Raw genomic sequence first — 18,315 nt, forward strand, 5'->3', positions numbered from 1 at the left:
CAACGCAGTCACTGTGCTTCCCCAGGAGACTCACTCTTATGAAATTTGTCATTTCCCTCCTAGTAAGCGAAACAACGTATCTTCGCTCATTTGGCTAAATTAGACCATTGAGCAGTAAATTATTTGAAAAGGAAATCAAAATCAGATTGTGGTTCAGCACTGAGTGAGAAAGATTAGTTAGCATAACCACTAATGCATCTCCCAACAAAAGCACTTTAAAGACAACCCTGGACAGCTCTTAAATTGTAGCATCAAGAATTAATGAACAGATTACCTTGGCATGTAACAATATTCTAAAAGCCTGTAAGTTTTTCAAAATTGCAGATTACAGAGTGGTCAAAGGACACCCGATTTTAAGAACCAGCTGTCTCTCCTTCCCTGACACCACAAACTTTCCAAGACTCACATACCTATAATTTTTAGATCTTCTTTCACTGTCCCCTGCAGAGGCTTCGGAGCAGGATACTCATCACACAGATGCTCACGGGCTTCAGTTGTGTCCCTAGCACAACACCAAGCTCTCAACTCTACCACACCTTTTAAGCAATGAAATCTCCAACATGACTGTGCTGAACATTATGTAGGCACAAGGTGAGCTGCACAAAGACAGAAATTCCCCCAAAACCCCATGCAGTGGCTCTGTGAGGTGGCTCAGTTTCATTATGCGTCCATTTCTACATGGGAAAAATTGCTGTGCAGGAGCCCTATGGTTTGCTTGGATAGAGCTCAGCAAGCCAGAACTAAAACCATTCTTCACATGGAGATACAGGTACATGCACACTGCTTCACAGATGTAAACCAACCCAAAGACTTTCGACCTGTGCTAGAAGAGCAAGCCAGACTCAGTTGGGGAAGGTGGATGTAAAATGCTCTATGTGGAGGGTCAAAGACTGTTTGCTTTGGCACGCTGGAGTGATTACAAGGGAACATACATTTTCCAATAGCTGTTTCACAAGGATCGACCCAGAAATTTGGCATTCCCTCTTGTAATATAAGCTCTTTCACCAATGATCAGGGCAGTCGCCTACCAAACATGAACTCCACATTCTGCTTGCCAGCTTAGTCCTTCATCTATTACATGACCTTACATAGGGCAACTCCTTGTTTTCTCTTTCGTGCTCTGCCCAGCTTTCTCCTTTCAGACCATAATGCTTGTTGAACTTATTCCTGTCTATAAAGCCCATCATAACTGGGCCTCTCAGTACAACTGTAACACAAATAAGGTGCTGTACATTCCAGTCTGCTCATTGATTCCAATGGTTCCAAGATCCGCTGCTCCAGTTCTCCTGTGTAGCTCAAAAAATCATGGGTAAATCTCTGCTTGGCCTCGTCAACAGAAAGAAGAGCACAAAGCCAAAAAGTGTTTGGCAATTTAAAACCTTATCTTAGATTTTCTTTATGCTGCTGACATATTAAAACTCGCTTTCAAAATGGCTGCATGCTGTTAAAATGTTTGCTGGTTCAGGTCCAAGAACATCCTTAAGCCCTTTTAAGATCTGCTGAGGCAAAGCTCAAAACTCAGAGAAAGGTGATACCTGGAGAAAGGCATTTTGCAGTCTTCTTCTAAGAGATGAAGTCTGGCTGAACTTTCAAAAGTCTCAGTTTGTTGTTAAAAGAGTTGTGAAAAAGGCTCTGTCCACTTTAGTTTTCTTAAAGTTGGCTGGGAATCTATGCTTTGCAGAAACGTTCAAAATAGTTCTCATATAAAAAGACGTAAGATCACAAAAGATAAGTCTTCTCTAAATCAATTTGCAAAATAGCGCATTAAAGAAGCTATGCTGGAGAGCATGACAGAATTGATCAAGTGATGGCAAAAAACATTCCAGTTATACGAAGATTTAAAATACTTTTGCTTCATGGAGGTTTTACATTAAGCATTTCTGTAATGGCTGAAAAGCAAGGAGGAGTGGGCAGAAGATTTAAGACGAAAACAGCTTTATGAACAGCCTAAGAACATATGGAACCATATTCCTACGGCAGTAACATGATGACTGCCTTACTCCCAATGTTAAGCAAGAGAAAGCGACGAATTTCTGATGACACCTTGAGCAAGTTACTTTAACATAGCTATTTTCAAAATTAATTTACAGGGAACTCTGGCACCCTGTAGGCTGAAGAAGTATATACAGAATTAAACATCAATGCAAAATATTTTTCAAGTCTGTTTTGGCTCATAGAGGTGTACTTCCTACTACAGAAACCACGTAATTTAATATTTATTTTTCCATTCCAGCCAAAAGGGGACAAATTTATTCTTTCTTAGCAACTTATTCTTCACCACTGAAAAGCTCTACAGGGGAAAAAGTATCTGTCACATTTTTGCTCTTGCTTTAATCTCTTGTTTCAAGCCCAACATAGGAAAAACTCCTGATACTTTTTGAAATTTATCAAATAAAACATTCCTGAAAGATATATTTAAAAAAATAAATATTGTTCAACATGCAGTATGGAGAAACTGATCTGGATTTCAGTTTTAACAACATCACAATCTGCCTATGTAAGGAAATTCATTCTGCCTCAGCAGCGGAAATGATTCTCCTTCCTTCCACTCATCACCAGTGGGTTGCAGCTATTTAGGTGACTGCAGCAGAGATTCTCTCGCCTCCCGGTCCGTGCCACACTTGGCATACCCTGATCACAGCATGAAAGCTCTACGTGCTATGGCAACACTTGGGACTGGATGCAAGCAGTACCATTATCTGTCATCTCATGAACAGCCATACAACAGCAAACAACTCCGTCACACTTTGCCTTCCACCCAACACCCAGAAAGGATTGGAGAAGACATCTGACAGCGATAACGCTCTCCTGTCTTCATTCTACCATGACAGCAGGGAGGAGAGCTAGGAAGGGCACACTTACTTTTCCTGCTCCTTTTAAGCCTACTGGAGAGATGGAAGGAAAAATAAATTAAACACGCAAGACCTGGAAAAGGTAATTAGCTTTTGGAAATAAGGATAAAAGGCTGATTTTTGAGGTGGTCCTGATTCTTCGCTATGTTTCAGTGACTTCACTGAAATGCAAAACCCATTAACTGTATCATGACCTTGTAGGGCCATTACCTTGCCCTACAGAAGTCACAAGCAAGGTTCCTTGAAGCACATGCTAGAGCCAGACATGCCTCCTGCAAGCTGGCCTCTCACATCCCTGTAATTTTCCCAGGTCCACACAGTCAAGGTGACATTCCGGACCGGAGGGCCCATTTCCAAACCGTGCATGTGACTTGAAGTTGCAAGTCACTCCATTGGCACATACGCACTAGAAAGATCCTCAGGTGCTCATCTGCAAGCTATAGGTGACCTCAGACAATCCCACTCTAGCCTCGGATGTTCACGGAGGTATAGACAATCTTCTACAATGGCAGGGTTGATTCTTCCATTGAAATCAATCCACCTAAGCTTATATATGGTGTCAATGCCCAGAATATTCGGGGACCTTCTACTGCCTCGTAAATGGAGCCATTGCAAGAGCATTAGCACCTTTACCTTGTTCTGTAGCAAGTATGAGATTCATACTGAGTGAAATGGAAGTTACTTGAGGAAGATGACCACAACCTGGCAAAAGTCACATTCAGTGGGAAAGAACAGGGTGAGGAGCTGTTTAGTAGGAGTGATAGCCTAGGCCATAAATGGAAGAGGAGGAAAAGAGAGGTCTAAAAGATGGAAAAACATTTAAAAAATAGAAATACTAATAAGGTTGCAGAAATACAAGAGGACAATGGTCCTTACCTCTTGCTTAAGCAAATACTGAAGCAAGACTAGACTACGAGGCAATCAGCTGCTTTGCTTTCATTGTGAGGGATGCTCACATAGGGTAGCTTTCCTGAATTTTGTTTGCACGTAGAAACAAGGAAGTTCATGTACCTGCCTTTTGGGTTTTTTAATTGAAATGTTTGACGTTTCCACAACAAATATCATGGGCAAGTATTGCTTCTACCATGTGCTTCAGGCCAGGAATTGGAAGGCAATTACTATTTGCAAAACAAAGAATCATGAAAAAATTCTCTCTGGTACTCACATAAAGACAAAAAGGAGCTAAATTAGCTCCAAAATCTGCTACCTGTGAGCAAAGGGACTTTCCTGATTCTACTAAGAGTCATTACTCCTGTTTTGCAAAATGAAACTGAGCAGAGAAAAGAGAAGTAGCTCGGACAAAACTATCGCTTGTAGGGCTGGGCTGTGAACTGAGGACTTTTGACTCCCTGTACCATGGTTCTGTTTCTAGGTCACGCTGTTTCTCCTTTAAATATCAGTTAACAGGCCACTGGAAAGTTCAGCTTCTCAGTTAAAATGCAGTTTCAGTTTCCTTAGATAAACCAAGATCACTGTGTCCTACTGCAAGGAAAAGCAACCAGCTGATTTGTTCCTATGCATGCTGCACGTCTAGCTTTAAAAGAAAAGACCTATGATGCAAAGCCTTCTGGCAAATGCTGGAGAGGGGAAAAAAAAAAAAAATCTTGGAAAACTTCCCATGATTCAAGCAGATTCGCAATTCCTGATGATTCAGAGAAGGGCCTTTTTAATGGCCTTAAAAAAAATTCTTTGTGGGAAGTCACTGACTATTTGAAGCAGCAAAGAAGTAGCACACACCTAAACTGTCGCCATACTGAAGTGGATGCAAAAGAAACAGAGCCAGTAGAATGTTAATCCAGTGTTTATGGGAAGAGCAAGGCTCTTTTCACAGAACAGCAAGTACGAGGTTGGCAGGGCTGCGCGAGTTTGTCTCCCATCTCCAGAACCTTCCCCTCCATCTGCAGCTGCTCCAGCTCCGCGGAGAGCTTGCATCCCCACATGGCAGGCACACTGAGCGAGCAGAAACTCTGCAAGCGGCTACACGCAGAAATGTACGGCACTCTTCTGGAGACATGACAGATGCCTTCGAAGTTGGGAATGTGGCTTATTTTTCTCTAAAAATGAAAGATTTATTAATAGCATTGTGTCGGGGGGCAAATATGGAGACTGATAAAGTGTGAGGGCTAACGGGGTTCCCCTCTGCCTCCTACTTCTGGTGGAACATTGAAACAACCAAGACGCCTTTGCCCAATGCTCCAGGACATGGCACTGCCCACAGCACTGCTCTCCTATTTTAGCTAGAAAGAACATGGCCCAGATCTCCCACCTACACTGTCCATTCAACTACATGAACACAAAGAGGGCATAAAACACTCCTGCTTGGATTTGCAGCGACATTTCGTAACAACTACTTTGGTTGGGCGCAAGTGGCCACACACAACCAAAGAGATCCTGGGAACTACGTGTCTTTTTTCACAGCCTGCCCACACCAAAACCAGGCAACACCAGATTTGTTTAATAAAGAAAATATTTCTGAGGGATATAACCTAAGCTACCTTCTTACCAGCAACAGTGGCTGTCAATACATTTCCTTAAGTATAACATCCACCTGGAGAGCAGTCTGCCTGCTATTCAACATGGACACAAATCACCGTATTTAGAAGCCCTGTTCTGAGATGGTACCTATACTCCTAGCACCACTGACACAACAAATAAGCATTAAATTCACTAGCATAAATACAGAAAAGAATGATCAGTTATACCCAACATTACCAGCAAATTCAGTTGATTTCATGTGAATAATGCCCTGCCAGTCACAGAATCACTTCTGAGCATGGCAAGAAATGTCTGGCCCAACACAAAGTCATAAAACATTTTGTTACCCATGACAATTTACTGATTTTACATGACAGCCATTCTGCCCAAGTTTTGAATGGTCACATCACAACTGCTGTCACATATACGGTCAAACCTACAGCTTCTCAAGTGGCACAGCTAAGTCTGAGTTATAGATGGTAATTATCTCAGCTTATTCAAATTAAATTCCTATCAAAGAAAGCAATGAAATTAAACAGTAGAAAAGATTCTCAGTTTTAAGTCATCCAGCCTTCTAAGAAAACCAGTGATCATGCTCTTCCTTATTTCACCAGTAGAAGATCCCTCCCCTCTATTTCCAGCATAGTGTTTGCTTACTCACCACTTCATTTCTTAATACATCTCAGCACCCATAAATGCATCCTGCTATATCACCTTAATTCCACAGGCAAATATTCCACAGACGAAAAAAAAATTAAAATTATGAAGATGAAAGCCAGTTAATTGGTTTATCTCACTTCTTTTTGTCATGATTCTATATCCCACTGCTTCGTAACAATCAACTTCAGACCGAATTCCATGCAAGTAATGAAATACACACTTAAAACTGTTACCCCTCAATTAAATTCTTCTTATTGTCCTAATGTGCCAATTTTAACCACGAAGGCAACTTTATCCATTTTTAATTTCCAGACCTTGTTGTCCTAACTCCACCCAAGCTGATGCTTCAAGATTGATCATATAATCTCTATTAAACCTCAAAGAAAAATATATAACAAACCAACCAAACAAACAAGCCCCATCCAAAGACTTCATTCTTTGTCTTCTACTTAAACCATACCCAAACCTGCAATTTCCTAAGAAAAAGGTGCTTTAGCGACTTCTTTCTTGCAGACTCACTTTCTGGGTCATATAATAAGGGTCAAAGTCCTCCAGTGGTACAGCAACCAGGCCTTTTGGGATGTCCCCGTAGATGAAAGGCAAATTCTTCCCCGCCTCAAGGTCACTGTTTGGTTTTGGTTTGCTGTCTTCATCGTCATCCCGGTGGCTGCTGTCTTGCTTTGGACGCTGCTTCTTTTTTAATTCTGCAATGTGTTTCTCAATGTTAGCCAGAGACTCCGGCGTGAAGGGTTTAAAACTATCAGGGCCTGGTGGTGCGAGCAGCCGTGCTGCCATCTTTTCATCCTGCAGCAGCTTCTTTAGTTATGTTGCACCCCGGACAGGTCAGCTCTGCAGGGAAGCAAACAGTACAGGCAGAACAAAGTCAGTCACTGCAAAAACAGACAGACAAGCATATAGCATTGAAAATCCAAAGGCAATGCCGGTCTTCAAGGCCTCGCAGAGCGAGGCAAGCAGACCTGCTGCTTTTCAGTCCCAAAACAAGCTACAGGCAGATGCACAGCAAGCGCTGGACATGGGGTGAACCTGCCCGTCCCTGCCCGCCGTGCTGCTTCACCCATGTTTTACAGGCAGAACCGGCACGGAGACCTAGATCTCCAACGACCACGCTGACGGCTATCCTTACTGGGATGTCTCCTGAACACAAACTCTATTCTAGACTACAGAAACCATTCTGAAAGGCAACTTTATCAAAAACAGTATTTTCCTGCAAAAATGATTCTATCAGTCATTGCTCTCTAGCAAACTGATTAATAGAAAAAAATTCCCAGTCAGCTCTATTCCCAGGGTCGGGACAAGCCGTTCAGCCCTGTCCAAAAAGGGCTGGGTATTACCACATTGCTTACCCTGCTAACAAGGTGTTTAGCAAAGTACTCCCCTCGATACAACACAAAGGAGGAGTAACTTGGGGCTGAGTTTATGAGTGAGCGCAGTAGGCAACATGCACGGAATATGCTGAGCGCTTTTGGAAAAAATGCTCCTTCGTGTCCTATCAGATATTATTGCAGTTAAGGAGAAGTCTCCTTAATGACTTCAGCATGCGTTAGAATAGGTGTGCCAGGGAGCACCCTGAATGCTTCTTTAGGTAGGACCAAGACCTCAGTGGGCTCAACTCTTCCTACTCCGGAGCATGCCACATCTCTACTACGGGAAGTCAAATCTCACCCTTTCATTTTACATATATATAATTATCAAGGTTTCTATTAATTTCAGGCCCTAAGAACGAAATAATTTTAAAATACTTTCATCAAGTACAATAGTAATTTCTGCAAGTTAAATTTCTATAACATGCGGGTTAGACACAGAGTCTTCTTTGTATCAGATGCGATGCAAACAAGCACTTCTCCATGATAAAAAGAGAAAAAAAGGGAAGCAGACGAGGTACAGAAGCACAGCTGAGGAATACCCTGCAGAGCTTCCAACCTGCAAAGGAGCACAGACCTCTGACAGGATTTTACACTGTCCCTACAGAGAGCACCTTGCTCTCTTCCCCCCACTCCTACAAAAGACAAGAGCTGTGAGGAAGTTCGTTTATCCGAATCCAGCCACCTACAAACCCTCTGCAGCTTTGCACCTTTTGGCAAGCTCTCGCTTGAGAACCAGCAATAAGAATATATTGCATTTCTGAGCCACTGGTACCTCTTCAAGCTTTTCACACTCCAGGAGGAGGCCAAGAGAGGAGAGGAATTACAGAAACCCTGCACTGATGCAACAGCACTGCAGTACTGCAGGCTGGAATACAACCCAGCCCTGACATGGCTTGGCACTTCAGGGAGGAACCCAAACACCAAAGCGGCAACGAATTCAAGAGGAAAGGCAAAATAACTATGAGTATATGTATGGCACAGAAAGAATCCAAAAGCTACGTGGGATAAGGTCCCTTAAGTAAGGAAAAAATCATCAGTAAGGTCAAATCTTTTAAGCTAACATGCACACAGCATCAAAATATATATTAAAGATCTGGAATGTCTGAAAGAAGAATGACTTTCAAATTCATTGAAAAATACGATATAGGACTGAATCGTTAAAATTCAGCTATTTTAGCATGATATTAGCCACCAATGGTCTTTACGGACCTTGGCTTTGAACACTGTACTGTATTCACGTGGGAAGAGTTCACAGAAGCCGGAGATGTCACCGAAACGGAGGCATGCTCCCACCCGTAAGGACAAGCTGGGACACATTTACCCAGCCTCAGCAATGGGCATGCTCCAAAACCGAGAATCACAACTTTCTATGGATTGCAGTGGACTTCATGAGTAAACACAGCATAGAAATAACAGAGTCCTTCTTTTAAGAATACCTGGAGATCCCAGCCTTTAATATAGTACCTGAGGTATTTCCAAAAGCCAGAACATCTAGTGCAAAGCATCCTTCCAAGTGGTTTCGGGTTATTCCTTGCAACTGCTTCACTCTGATTCACATGCAAATCTAAAGCTGCACCACACATGTAGAACTTCATCAAACACTGTTTCCATCTCAGGTTTTATTTGGAGATCCAAAAAACTTAAGTATAGATCTCCCTCCTTATGTAACTACACAGTATATTCTGGCCTAGGATTCTTTTCACATGAACTTGACCAAGTGTTTCTAGAGTAATAACAATAAAGACTCAAAAAAGATGGCAAGAGGGGGAAAGAAAAGCCAGTATCTTGGTCACATTATCTCTAGTAACATCACAGAATAGCTTGCTGATATTAAGGAAAAATTAATTTATTCTATTCTTGCAGCATTTGCATGCATTTAATTACCAAATTTCCCACATACTGTGAAACTATATAGCAGCATTGGGGATGTGGTCTAATTGAATGGCACAGATAAATATGTAAGGCCTGAATTTAGAAACCAAAGTAGCTCAGGGACACAGCATAAAAAAGGGAAAAAATGAAGGCACAAATGAATGCCTAATTTGTATGCACAATTACACAACCGGCAACTGGAAGCAACCAACTAATCTGCTAAGTGGCCATTTAAAAAAACAAACCAAACCAAAACCAACAACAAAAAACCCCCAACACTCCCCTCCGCCCCCCCCATCCTGGTACACAATTGCACATCACAGTGGTTTTGCAAAGATCCTGTCCCTTAATAAATCAAGAGACACTTTGATACTATACTGATAAACCAGGTTACAAGTTTGCCTCATGCTACTTTTTCTCATTGTGTTCACACCCGGTGCAGACCATTCTGCTGCTGAAGTTACAAGAAGCGACTTCTTTCATTTCAGCATTTGGTACTTACTCGTAGGGCTGTTACTTGCTTGGTCTCAATACAGAATAGCGACCTGGGGCTTTCACTTCTTGGGAAGTCCTTGCCTGTCCTGACTTCATTTGTTTTCCCAGTAAATTATCCCATATTAAGATAATGGACAAAACTAGGATGTAAACTGAAAGGATGGAAATGGAATGTTTATTTAATTCCTTAAATCAGACCTATATAGCAGTTTCTATATCTTTGATAGCACAGCGTTACATGTTCTTATAATGACAAATTGTGCTTTGCAGCTCCAACAGCCAACCCCTAATCTTTACGTTTATACAGCATACACAGACATAACTACCCAGGATATTTCAGAGAGCTAGTTTTATTTAAAAAAAAAACCAAATCCATACAGACGAATAGTTTGGAACGCCTCAGTTACACAGCCCCACCAAGTTCTCCAGGCTCAAGTGATAGTGCAGAGCAGGCTGTACAGAGTCATGCAACCAACACCCCTGCAGCCCTTTCTGCCAGCAAGGAGCAGTGGTTAAAACTGGATGTGTGGAGCATTCCAGTTGTTATTGAAGCAAAAAATGGGGAGAGTATCAAGGATTTCCACTTTCAAGATTTACTGTTTTCCTCAGTAGGAAGAAAAGAAAATGTCAGTAACAACAAAAAATTTTCACATGAGGATATGGTAATATTTCTTAAACATCCATCAGCATTCACCAAGGAGGGGTTTTTCAGTATTCATTAGAAGAACCAAATCAGTTGAGACTGCATGAACATCTGCGAAAAACCAAACAAAAAATCCCCCCCCAACCCAGCCACATAGAACAAGGGTGTCAGCACATCTGCTTTTTGGGTGAATTCAGGCTCCAGTCTGCCTATTTTGGTAAAACTTTCTGCTGTAGAGGCCTGTGTAGGAAGCACAACCAAGAGGGTGAGCTGGTGTTTATTCCTTTCCCTTTTTGTGTGCTTCAATTAGTTACTAAAGGGTATTCAAAAAACATCAGGCATTATCTAATTATTTGATTTTTTAAAATAAAACTACTACTTAAACACCTTTACTAAAATTAGTCCTTATCCACATGTTGACTGAATGAACAAATATTAAACTATCTTCATCCTGAAGATCTCAGGATTTAAGTAGAAAAGTTTCTCTGCAGAGAGACAGACAGACAGAAAGGGAAAAGAATTTGTCCAAGGTCACCTGGAAATCAGTGGTAGAACTGGAAGCTGATCACAAGCACTGGGACTCTCTCAGGCTCCAATCCCATTAATAATGGGCCATATATAACAGCCTCCTCCTTTAATACTGTCTCCAGCCATCAGAAACCTCCCTATACCCACGGCAGCCAGCTTTGCACCTGAGAGCAAGACAACTCCTTCGTCTCACAAGTACCTGTTCTATAAGAGCTGTGTGGCTCATCCTCATCTTCATCAATAAAGACACTTCCACAATGGCACATCTGGTCTGCTGAAGCACAGCCTAGGCTGTTCTGCATGGCAAGCTGCTTTAAACTAAAAAGCTTGTAAATTTTATTTTACAACCAAGTATGGTCTTGCTAGGATACACAGAAATCGGTAAGAATAAATGCTAGAATTTATTTTGGCACTTTCCACACGCAATTCTTCAACCTCTAACAAGAGAGGCATTGTGAAAATTGTGACAAAGACTCACCGTCGAGGTAGAGTCAGAGAAGAAGGTACATGTTTTACCGAGCTATGGATAACTGCATCAGGAACGACACTGCACTGCTGGGGATCAGCAGTGCCTCTCCCAGTGACTTCAGGGGAGTCAGGAATTCCGTTCGGTGCACAGAACTCCCTGGGGCCAGATTGCATATTTACACACACATTTTTCAAAGATCAAAGATTTTACACCAGAAAAAATGCTGTTCTGAGGTGCCCAGTTGCTAAGACTTAATTATTTTTTCTAAACGTTCCCAGCAGTCCATTTACTGGTACATTATGAAATATTCTAATAAATTATTCAAGTTGATTGTCAAAATAAATTAAAAAACACTTTTGAGGCAATATCTTTGCTTTAATACATTTCTTCATTTATTAATTTGCAAGATGCAGTCATTCACAGTACGTCTTTCAGTCCCTTCAAGAGAGAGCCCTTCTATATAAATTTTCATATAACCCACACAGACACACATGGCTTTTGATTTGGACGTGCAGGGTTGGGGCAGAAAGGAAAACATAGTGTAGATGAACAGTCCTCTGAAATTCTACTGCATGACAGCCTAAAAAGCTTCAAGCCAAACCAAAATATCCATGCCTGAGAAAATCCGTGGCTGGAAATGGCCTTCAGAAGAACTCACCAATCTTCTCCATCTGCAGTAAATTCCGTGTGTCTAGAATGGGCCAATTTTATCAATGAAAAAGTACAGCAATACAACCGCCTGAGATGCAGGACGAACCTTTCCCTTAGAAAAGCTCTCATGTCACATTTGATGCTATAAAGTGGAAGGAAGAGGAAATATCTTCACTATCAAGCAATATTTATTCTGTTGCTGGTAATTTTCCCCAACCTATGTAAAACATTGCAGAAGTTTCCCAGGCACTCATCTCTAAGCAGAGCTCAAGGGCAGACTCCAGACAGGGCAAGAAAGCAGTTATGCTCTTGAAACAGCAGTGGCAGAAAAGAACTGGAAAACACACCTCTAAAGGTAAAAAATTAACAGAAACGTAGGGAGGAGAGAGAAGCACAAAAGCAACAGAAAAATATTAGGAAACATACTAATATTTAAAGATGCTTTAATAAAAACCTGAGAAACTAAAGATCTAGTACTGTAGGCTTTTTCAGTCCCTGCCAGTAGCAGTATGACTTCTGTAATATCACTCAGTAAGTTACAAGAACTAAAAATAGCTAACCCTAGTTCTCTACATTAGCCATTACTCAAAGCTGACTTGCATTTATCACCAATCTCACATAGGAACTTGGAGATTCATACAGACCAAGGAAGCTGAAGTGCAGCACTTCAACTTCCACTTTTTAAAGCCTAACTTCTGAACAAAGAATTGTTCAAAACAGTTACTGTGTAATAGTTAAGACACTAACCCAAATTCAATTCCTTGTTCAGTTCATTCAGCCTACCAGTGACCCATAAAATAGGAGCAAGGTAACTGTTATTCTACACAATAATTTTGTAGGAACTCATTTAAGCTTGTGGAGCACTCAGATGGTATGATTCCAAATGGTACGATAACAAATGGTACAAATATGGACAAATATAAAAGGGAGGAGAATAAGTAATCCCCCTTCTAGTTCTCTGCTCTTATACAACATAGATCTCGGAATTTCTGCAATGTTCTGGAATACAACCTATGCAAGCCTGGTATTTCCTTACGGCTGCCTGAGTTATGCTAGCTTCATTTCTTATCACCCCATGCATATCTCATCTGGTTAGACAAAAATCACCCTCCCCTAATGTCAGCTATTCCTAGTTGTCTTAGCATTACATCCTGCTACTGATTTCACCAGACAGTCAATAAAAAGTTAATCTCCTGCTGGAAACACCATTGGAATAGCACCATTTGTTGTTCAACTTTATGCTTCTAGAATACTTTCCCACTCAGGTGAAATATATTGCACACTGAAGGGCCTATGCATCACTTAAGTCACATTAAATCACTAAGGTTGATTAAATCCACAAATGGCCTAAGTATCAGGTATCCGGCTCTGCAACTTCATAACTATAACTCCAGGCTCCTTTAGTTAAGAGTTGGGCTCCTCTGAAGCAGTCTGTTTTTTAATGATATTGAGCATTGACACCTCTTAGATTTCCGCAGAACTGCTTGGAATTATTATTTATTTATTATTCTTGTCTTCAGAATTAGTTAGCTAGCATTAGTTATAGAAACAATTTAGTTTATGCCTGGGCATGCCTTTAGCCATGAAAAGAAAATTAGGTAAGTTGAAGCACTGGGGACAGGTATGTAAGCTATTTGTGATGAGCTTCAACTGCTCTGTTTTCCAAGTATCCTTCCTCAAAACCCAATGCCAGAAATATCATCTTGATGGCCAAAGAGAGCTAGATATTGCTGAGTTTGCCCCAACAAGCTGTAAGAGCTTCTGATCCCAAGCAAGCACCATCTCCTCCCTCAGGAGTCAAGCTGAATGGTTTCAAAGCGTGCCCAAACAGACATAAATTAATAACTGTGTGCATGTATATTTTATTTGGTTTTAAAATTGATATGGGGGAGTTCCAGTAAAAATAAGTAACAGTGTACATATCAAGAGAAAAAGAGAGAAAGGAGATGGCTTTTAGTCATTTTCAATATTTTCTGCTCCCTACTTCTCTAGCAATGAAGGTTTTATTTATGTAAGACCACTGTGCCTGTAAAGTTCACAATGCATTATATGCTATTCAACAATGAAATACATTACTTTTTTTTTTTTTTAAATCCTCCTGGAATTAACTCCTCAGAATACTTTAAAACTCCTCAAACCTTTCTGCTAGCACAGGAGCAGTATGAGTAACATGGAATGGGACTTTTAGGTCTTAGATAGCAAGATTTTTGTGTTTTGAAATGGCTGTTTTCAGAAAGGAGCAATTCCACAGTTTTGCCACAGTCCAGTCCCTGCTGGCTACTCTTTCTACTTAAAACATCCTGTATGATGATGTGCTCCATTAGGCACGATTAATACTTTGTTACAGGACAAAACCAGGGAAGAGAAGGAAGAAGTTAGAGTAACTTTGAAACAGTATTTAAAGACAGTCTTTCATAAGCCAGAAGTTCACGGAAAGTGTTAAAACCCAGTCTTGAATCTGAGCTAATGTCAAGGAGGGTTTGCAATACGCTTCTGCAGCAGTAAGCCACCTGTTCTTTACTTGTATTCTCCAGCTTAGCGACCGTCCACTCCACACAGAAGTGATATAATAGGGCGTAAGGGGGAAAGTCCGAGCATTTAGTTATTTCTGAACACCACTAGATTCAAGCCAATAGTCCAACAAAGACAAGCTCTCTACCCTACTATCACTAACATAAGCCATCACATGCAATCTCCTCTCTGTGGTTTCTGAAATTATTTTCCCCATGCTTGTTCTCAACTCTAGCGCTTTTGTTTTGTTATTTTACCGCACCTTCTTTAATCCAAACCATTTCTTTGAACACAACAATAAATTATTGATTCCAGTGTATTTGTTGATGTCAATGGCCGTTGCAGCCGCTTCGGGAGGAAGGCAATCGATAGTGAATGGAAATCATGTGACCGCATGAACACGGCATGCCCCGGCGTCACATACGGCCTCCAGGGCCAAGCGCCTCTCCAGTCATTGAAAAATAGTAAGGATCAATTGATATGTGAAGCCGTGTCAGTTCATTTTAGTGAAAAAGCATGCTAAACAAGCCAAGCAAACCCACAAACGAATGCAGACATAACAACAAAAAGGAGGAAGATGGATTTAGATTTTCAAGCTACTTCATTTTCACTCCATGCTGACTTTGTTTCTGTTTTATTTCACCTCCTTCAACTGAGAATGAAAAGTACATCCATGCTCAATTTCTTGCAACATGCAATCACTCTCTCTTCTGTCTGTCAGAAACCTAGCTTTCCACCTCTGTTCACAAAACATTCACATAATTATACTTGTTCCACCGAGCAGTACTATATCTATACCACGATCTAGATAGAAGCCATACGTATGAGCTTATATAACTGGTTAAATTATTTGTAACAGGTCCAGGTCCTTCCACCCAGGATCAGTGACACTGTAGAAGTGTTGAAACATGTACAAAAGGACCAAGTAGCCCTTTGGTCATGTTGTTAATCATTTTATTTAAACATCCTCAAAGCTAAGAATGGGGACTTTCTAAACGCACAGCAGATGAGAAACACCACTGGCCAAGCTCTGAGGGGCCTTACACTTAACTTGTAGGGAAATCTGCATTATGGAGCGCTGCTATGAGCCCTGCCCATTTGTTTGTCACTCTGAAGCCCATTAACCCCTCTCCTGTAGCTTTACAGCACCCGAGGCTATTTATAGATTACAAACAGCTTCACGAACTTTACGTAACGAGCATTCTACCCCCCCCCCCAAAAAAAAAAACCAAAACCAAACCCAAAACCCGACAAGATCCAACGAGCGGTGATGAGCCCCGGGTTGGGGACCCCGGTTGGGTGAGGGCGGGGGAGCGGCCCCGGGAGCTGTCCGCTTCAGCACCCGCCGCCCGCCCAACCGGAGCCAACTCCGGTTCTACCGGTCCCTCCAACATCGCAGACAACGTTCTTAGAGGAAAAACACCGGGGGAATGGCGAGAGGAACTCCCCCCACCCAACGCCGTTCCCTCGGGAAGGAAGTGCTCCAAGGCAGCCGCCATTGGGGTTACCTCCTGCACACCGCCTGTCCCGTATCGGCATCTTGTTTTCGAAGAGCATCCATCGCCAACACAGAAAAATAAGCGCTCCTCTGCAAGAATTATTTCCAGGCCCTCTCCCTCCAAAACAGGACTGCCAGCCATCACCCATGAGAAAACCACTGATGTAATGCTTTCTTCCCTTTCTGCCTCTAAAGATACCGGGAGGAGGGGGCAATCAGGCTCCTAGAACACCCTCGTTCTTCATAATTAAATCTTCCCCAGTGTGAAATGAGGACATACGGGTCATGGGTACCCATTGGGGGTGGAATGCTGCAGTGTTACAAGGACCGGGTTACATGTCTACACACAGCAGAAATACAACCAGTGCCCCATAAACTGACCCCACCTGTCCAACTCCTCAAGGATCTCATGCCAATCCCCCGCAACACAGCCCACATGGAAAGCCAGCAGTGGATGAACCTACCACACCTGGGATCCCTCGCCAAAATTCAGCTCAGGCCCCTTACAGAAGACTAGCTCCAGCTGTGTTGGCTCTCACGCACAGGCTTTCTGCTCACACACACTCCCCTTCCCGTCAGACTTTTAGACTTTACCTCGGATCATCTGCAGCTACTGCTGTGGATCGTCTCTTCCAGCTTCCCCACCCCCACATCAGCTGGGCATAATTTGCACCAGAAAGGAGGGGGGGGGGGAGGGGAAGAAGACACCCAGATTTTTTAAAAAAAGAAAAAGCTTGTGAACATGCAATTCCCTCTCCCCAGGAAGGAAAAAAAAAAAAAAAAAAACCAAACAAATCTGCCCTCACCATTCCCCCAAAATCTGTGTGGTGGAAGGAAATAAGAGCGCAAACCATGATGCCAACATCTGGGTCAGGTTGGAACCTCAAAGCTGCCCCATGCATCTCTCCCACAAAACTCCATCCTCCAACTTCTCCCCCTCCCCTGGCAGCAGGAGTCTCAGGATGCCGAACAGTAGGAGAAAAGGGGGGGGGGGGGGGTGGCGGAGGGCTGTACCAGCTCTGCAGCTAGGGCTGAGGGGGGAAGGGATACAGAGAAGAACTCCAATTATCCCTCCTCTCTCCCTCCCCACAATGCAGACAAAGAGCACAACCCCCAATTTAGGGGCCTGGGAGAAGGGCCCTGTGGGCTCCCCGGCTTGTAGGATGGATGGATGGATGGATGGAGAAGGTGGCCCAAATGGAGCTCCTGCTGCTCCAGGTTGAGGGTGGGTGTAGCAGGAGATTGCCCCCTCCCAGCCCGGGGAAGGCTGACCCCAAGGCCGCAGAGACGGCCGGCTGGAGGGCTGGCAACGCTCCCTTCCCCGCGGGGCTCGGGGAACCTCAGGCTGCAGCTGAGAGCGGGGTGGGGGGGGAGTGAGGGAGGGGGGAGTGAGGGGGGGGGGGGGGAGGGTGGCTGGACCGTCCCCCATCATCTGGGGCAGGGTCTTCCGTGGGAGCCCGGAGGACCCAGGCCGCTACTTGGGCGCGGCGGGCGGTGTTGGATGGGAGAGAAGCGGGGACACCCCGGTACCCCCTCCCTGAGCGCAGAGTGAACGGGCATCCATGGGGGCGAACTCTCCTCCGAGAGGCGGAGAGGGGAAAGGCTCCCAGGCCCCCCCCCCCCTCGCTGCAGCCCTCCGCCACCGCTGGAAGAAGTGGATTTGGGGCGGGGGGCTAGTCCTGCCCCCCCCCCCCAGCCGGCTCCCCACTGCACCAGACATCGCTCCCCATGCAAGCCAAGAGCTGCTGGAAAATCGCTCTGCGGCAAAGCCCCCGCCCGAGGAGGGGGGTAGGGGGGGAAGAGTGTGTGCTGCTGAAGCCGGAGTTGGGGGGGGGGGGGGCATGAATTTTTTTTTTTTAAATAAATAAATAAAAAAAATAAAAAAATCCGGGGAGCAAAGGCTGGGAGCCCCCGGCCGCCCCCCGCGCCGGGGCTCGCAACTTACTGTGGCCGCTGCACTAGCGCGTCTCCCGCAAGGCGTTGCTGGACTGCGGAGGTGGGGGAGCTGCAGGAGGAACTGCGGTTGTCGCCATCTTGGTGCGCTGCCTGCGCTGCCCCCCCCCTCTACACCCCCCCCCTCCCCTCCCCTCCCCTCCCCGCGCGGCGTGCCGGCCCCCTGCCCAGCCGCTGCCTGCCGGCAGAGGGCTTAGGGAGCGTGGCAAAACTCCCCGCGCCCGCACCGAGCGGCTACCGGCCGGGGAGTGAGGGGGGGGGGACGGACACGACCGGGGAACCCCCTCCCCTCCTCCTCCTTCTCTGGGGAGCCGGGACAGCCC

At 43.9% G+C, this 18,315-nt stretch overlaps 1 protein-coding gene across 8 annotated transcripts in view; it reads right to left on the bottom strand.

Moving 5' to 3' along the window:
- SCN8A (sodium voltage-gated channel alpha subunit 8) overlaps positions 1 to 18,095 on the bottom strand; it is a 61,891-nt gene extending 43,796 nt beyond the window's left edge. For 4 of the 8 annotated variants that reach the window (XM_030037175.2, XM_030037171.1, XM_030037176.2 and 1 more), the window contains exons 1-2: positions 17,985 to 18,095; positions 6,507 to 6,836 (exon numbers count right to left, since the gene is read on the bottom strand). In XM_030037175.2, coding sequence (XP_029893035.1) covers positions 6,507 to 6,782 — 276 coding nt within the window. In that variant the 5' untranslated portion in view covers positions 6,783 to 6,836; positions 17,985 to 18,095. Of the gene's footprint in view, positions 1 to 6,506; positions 6,853 to 16,049; positions 16,066 to 16,503; positions 16,523 to 17,984 lie in introns of those variants that run through there. The other 4 variants (XM_030037173.2, XM_030037174.2, XM_041128785.1 and 1 more) reach the window with 4 other exon arrangements.
- Positions 18,096 to 18,315: the final 220 nt, after the last annotated feature.

The sequence above is a fragment of the Aquila chrysaetos genome, chromosome 15 (assembly GCF_900496995.4).
Source record: "Aquila chrysaetos chrysaetos chromosome 15, bAquChr1.4, whole genome shotgun sequence".
Classification (NCBI taxonomy): Eukaryota; Metazoa; Chordata; class Aves; order Accipitriformes; family Accipitridae; genus Aquila; species Aquila chrysaetos.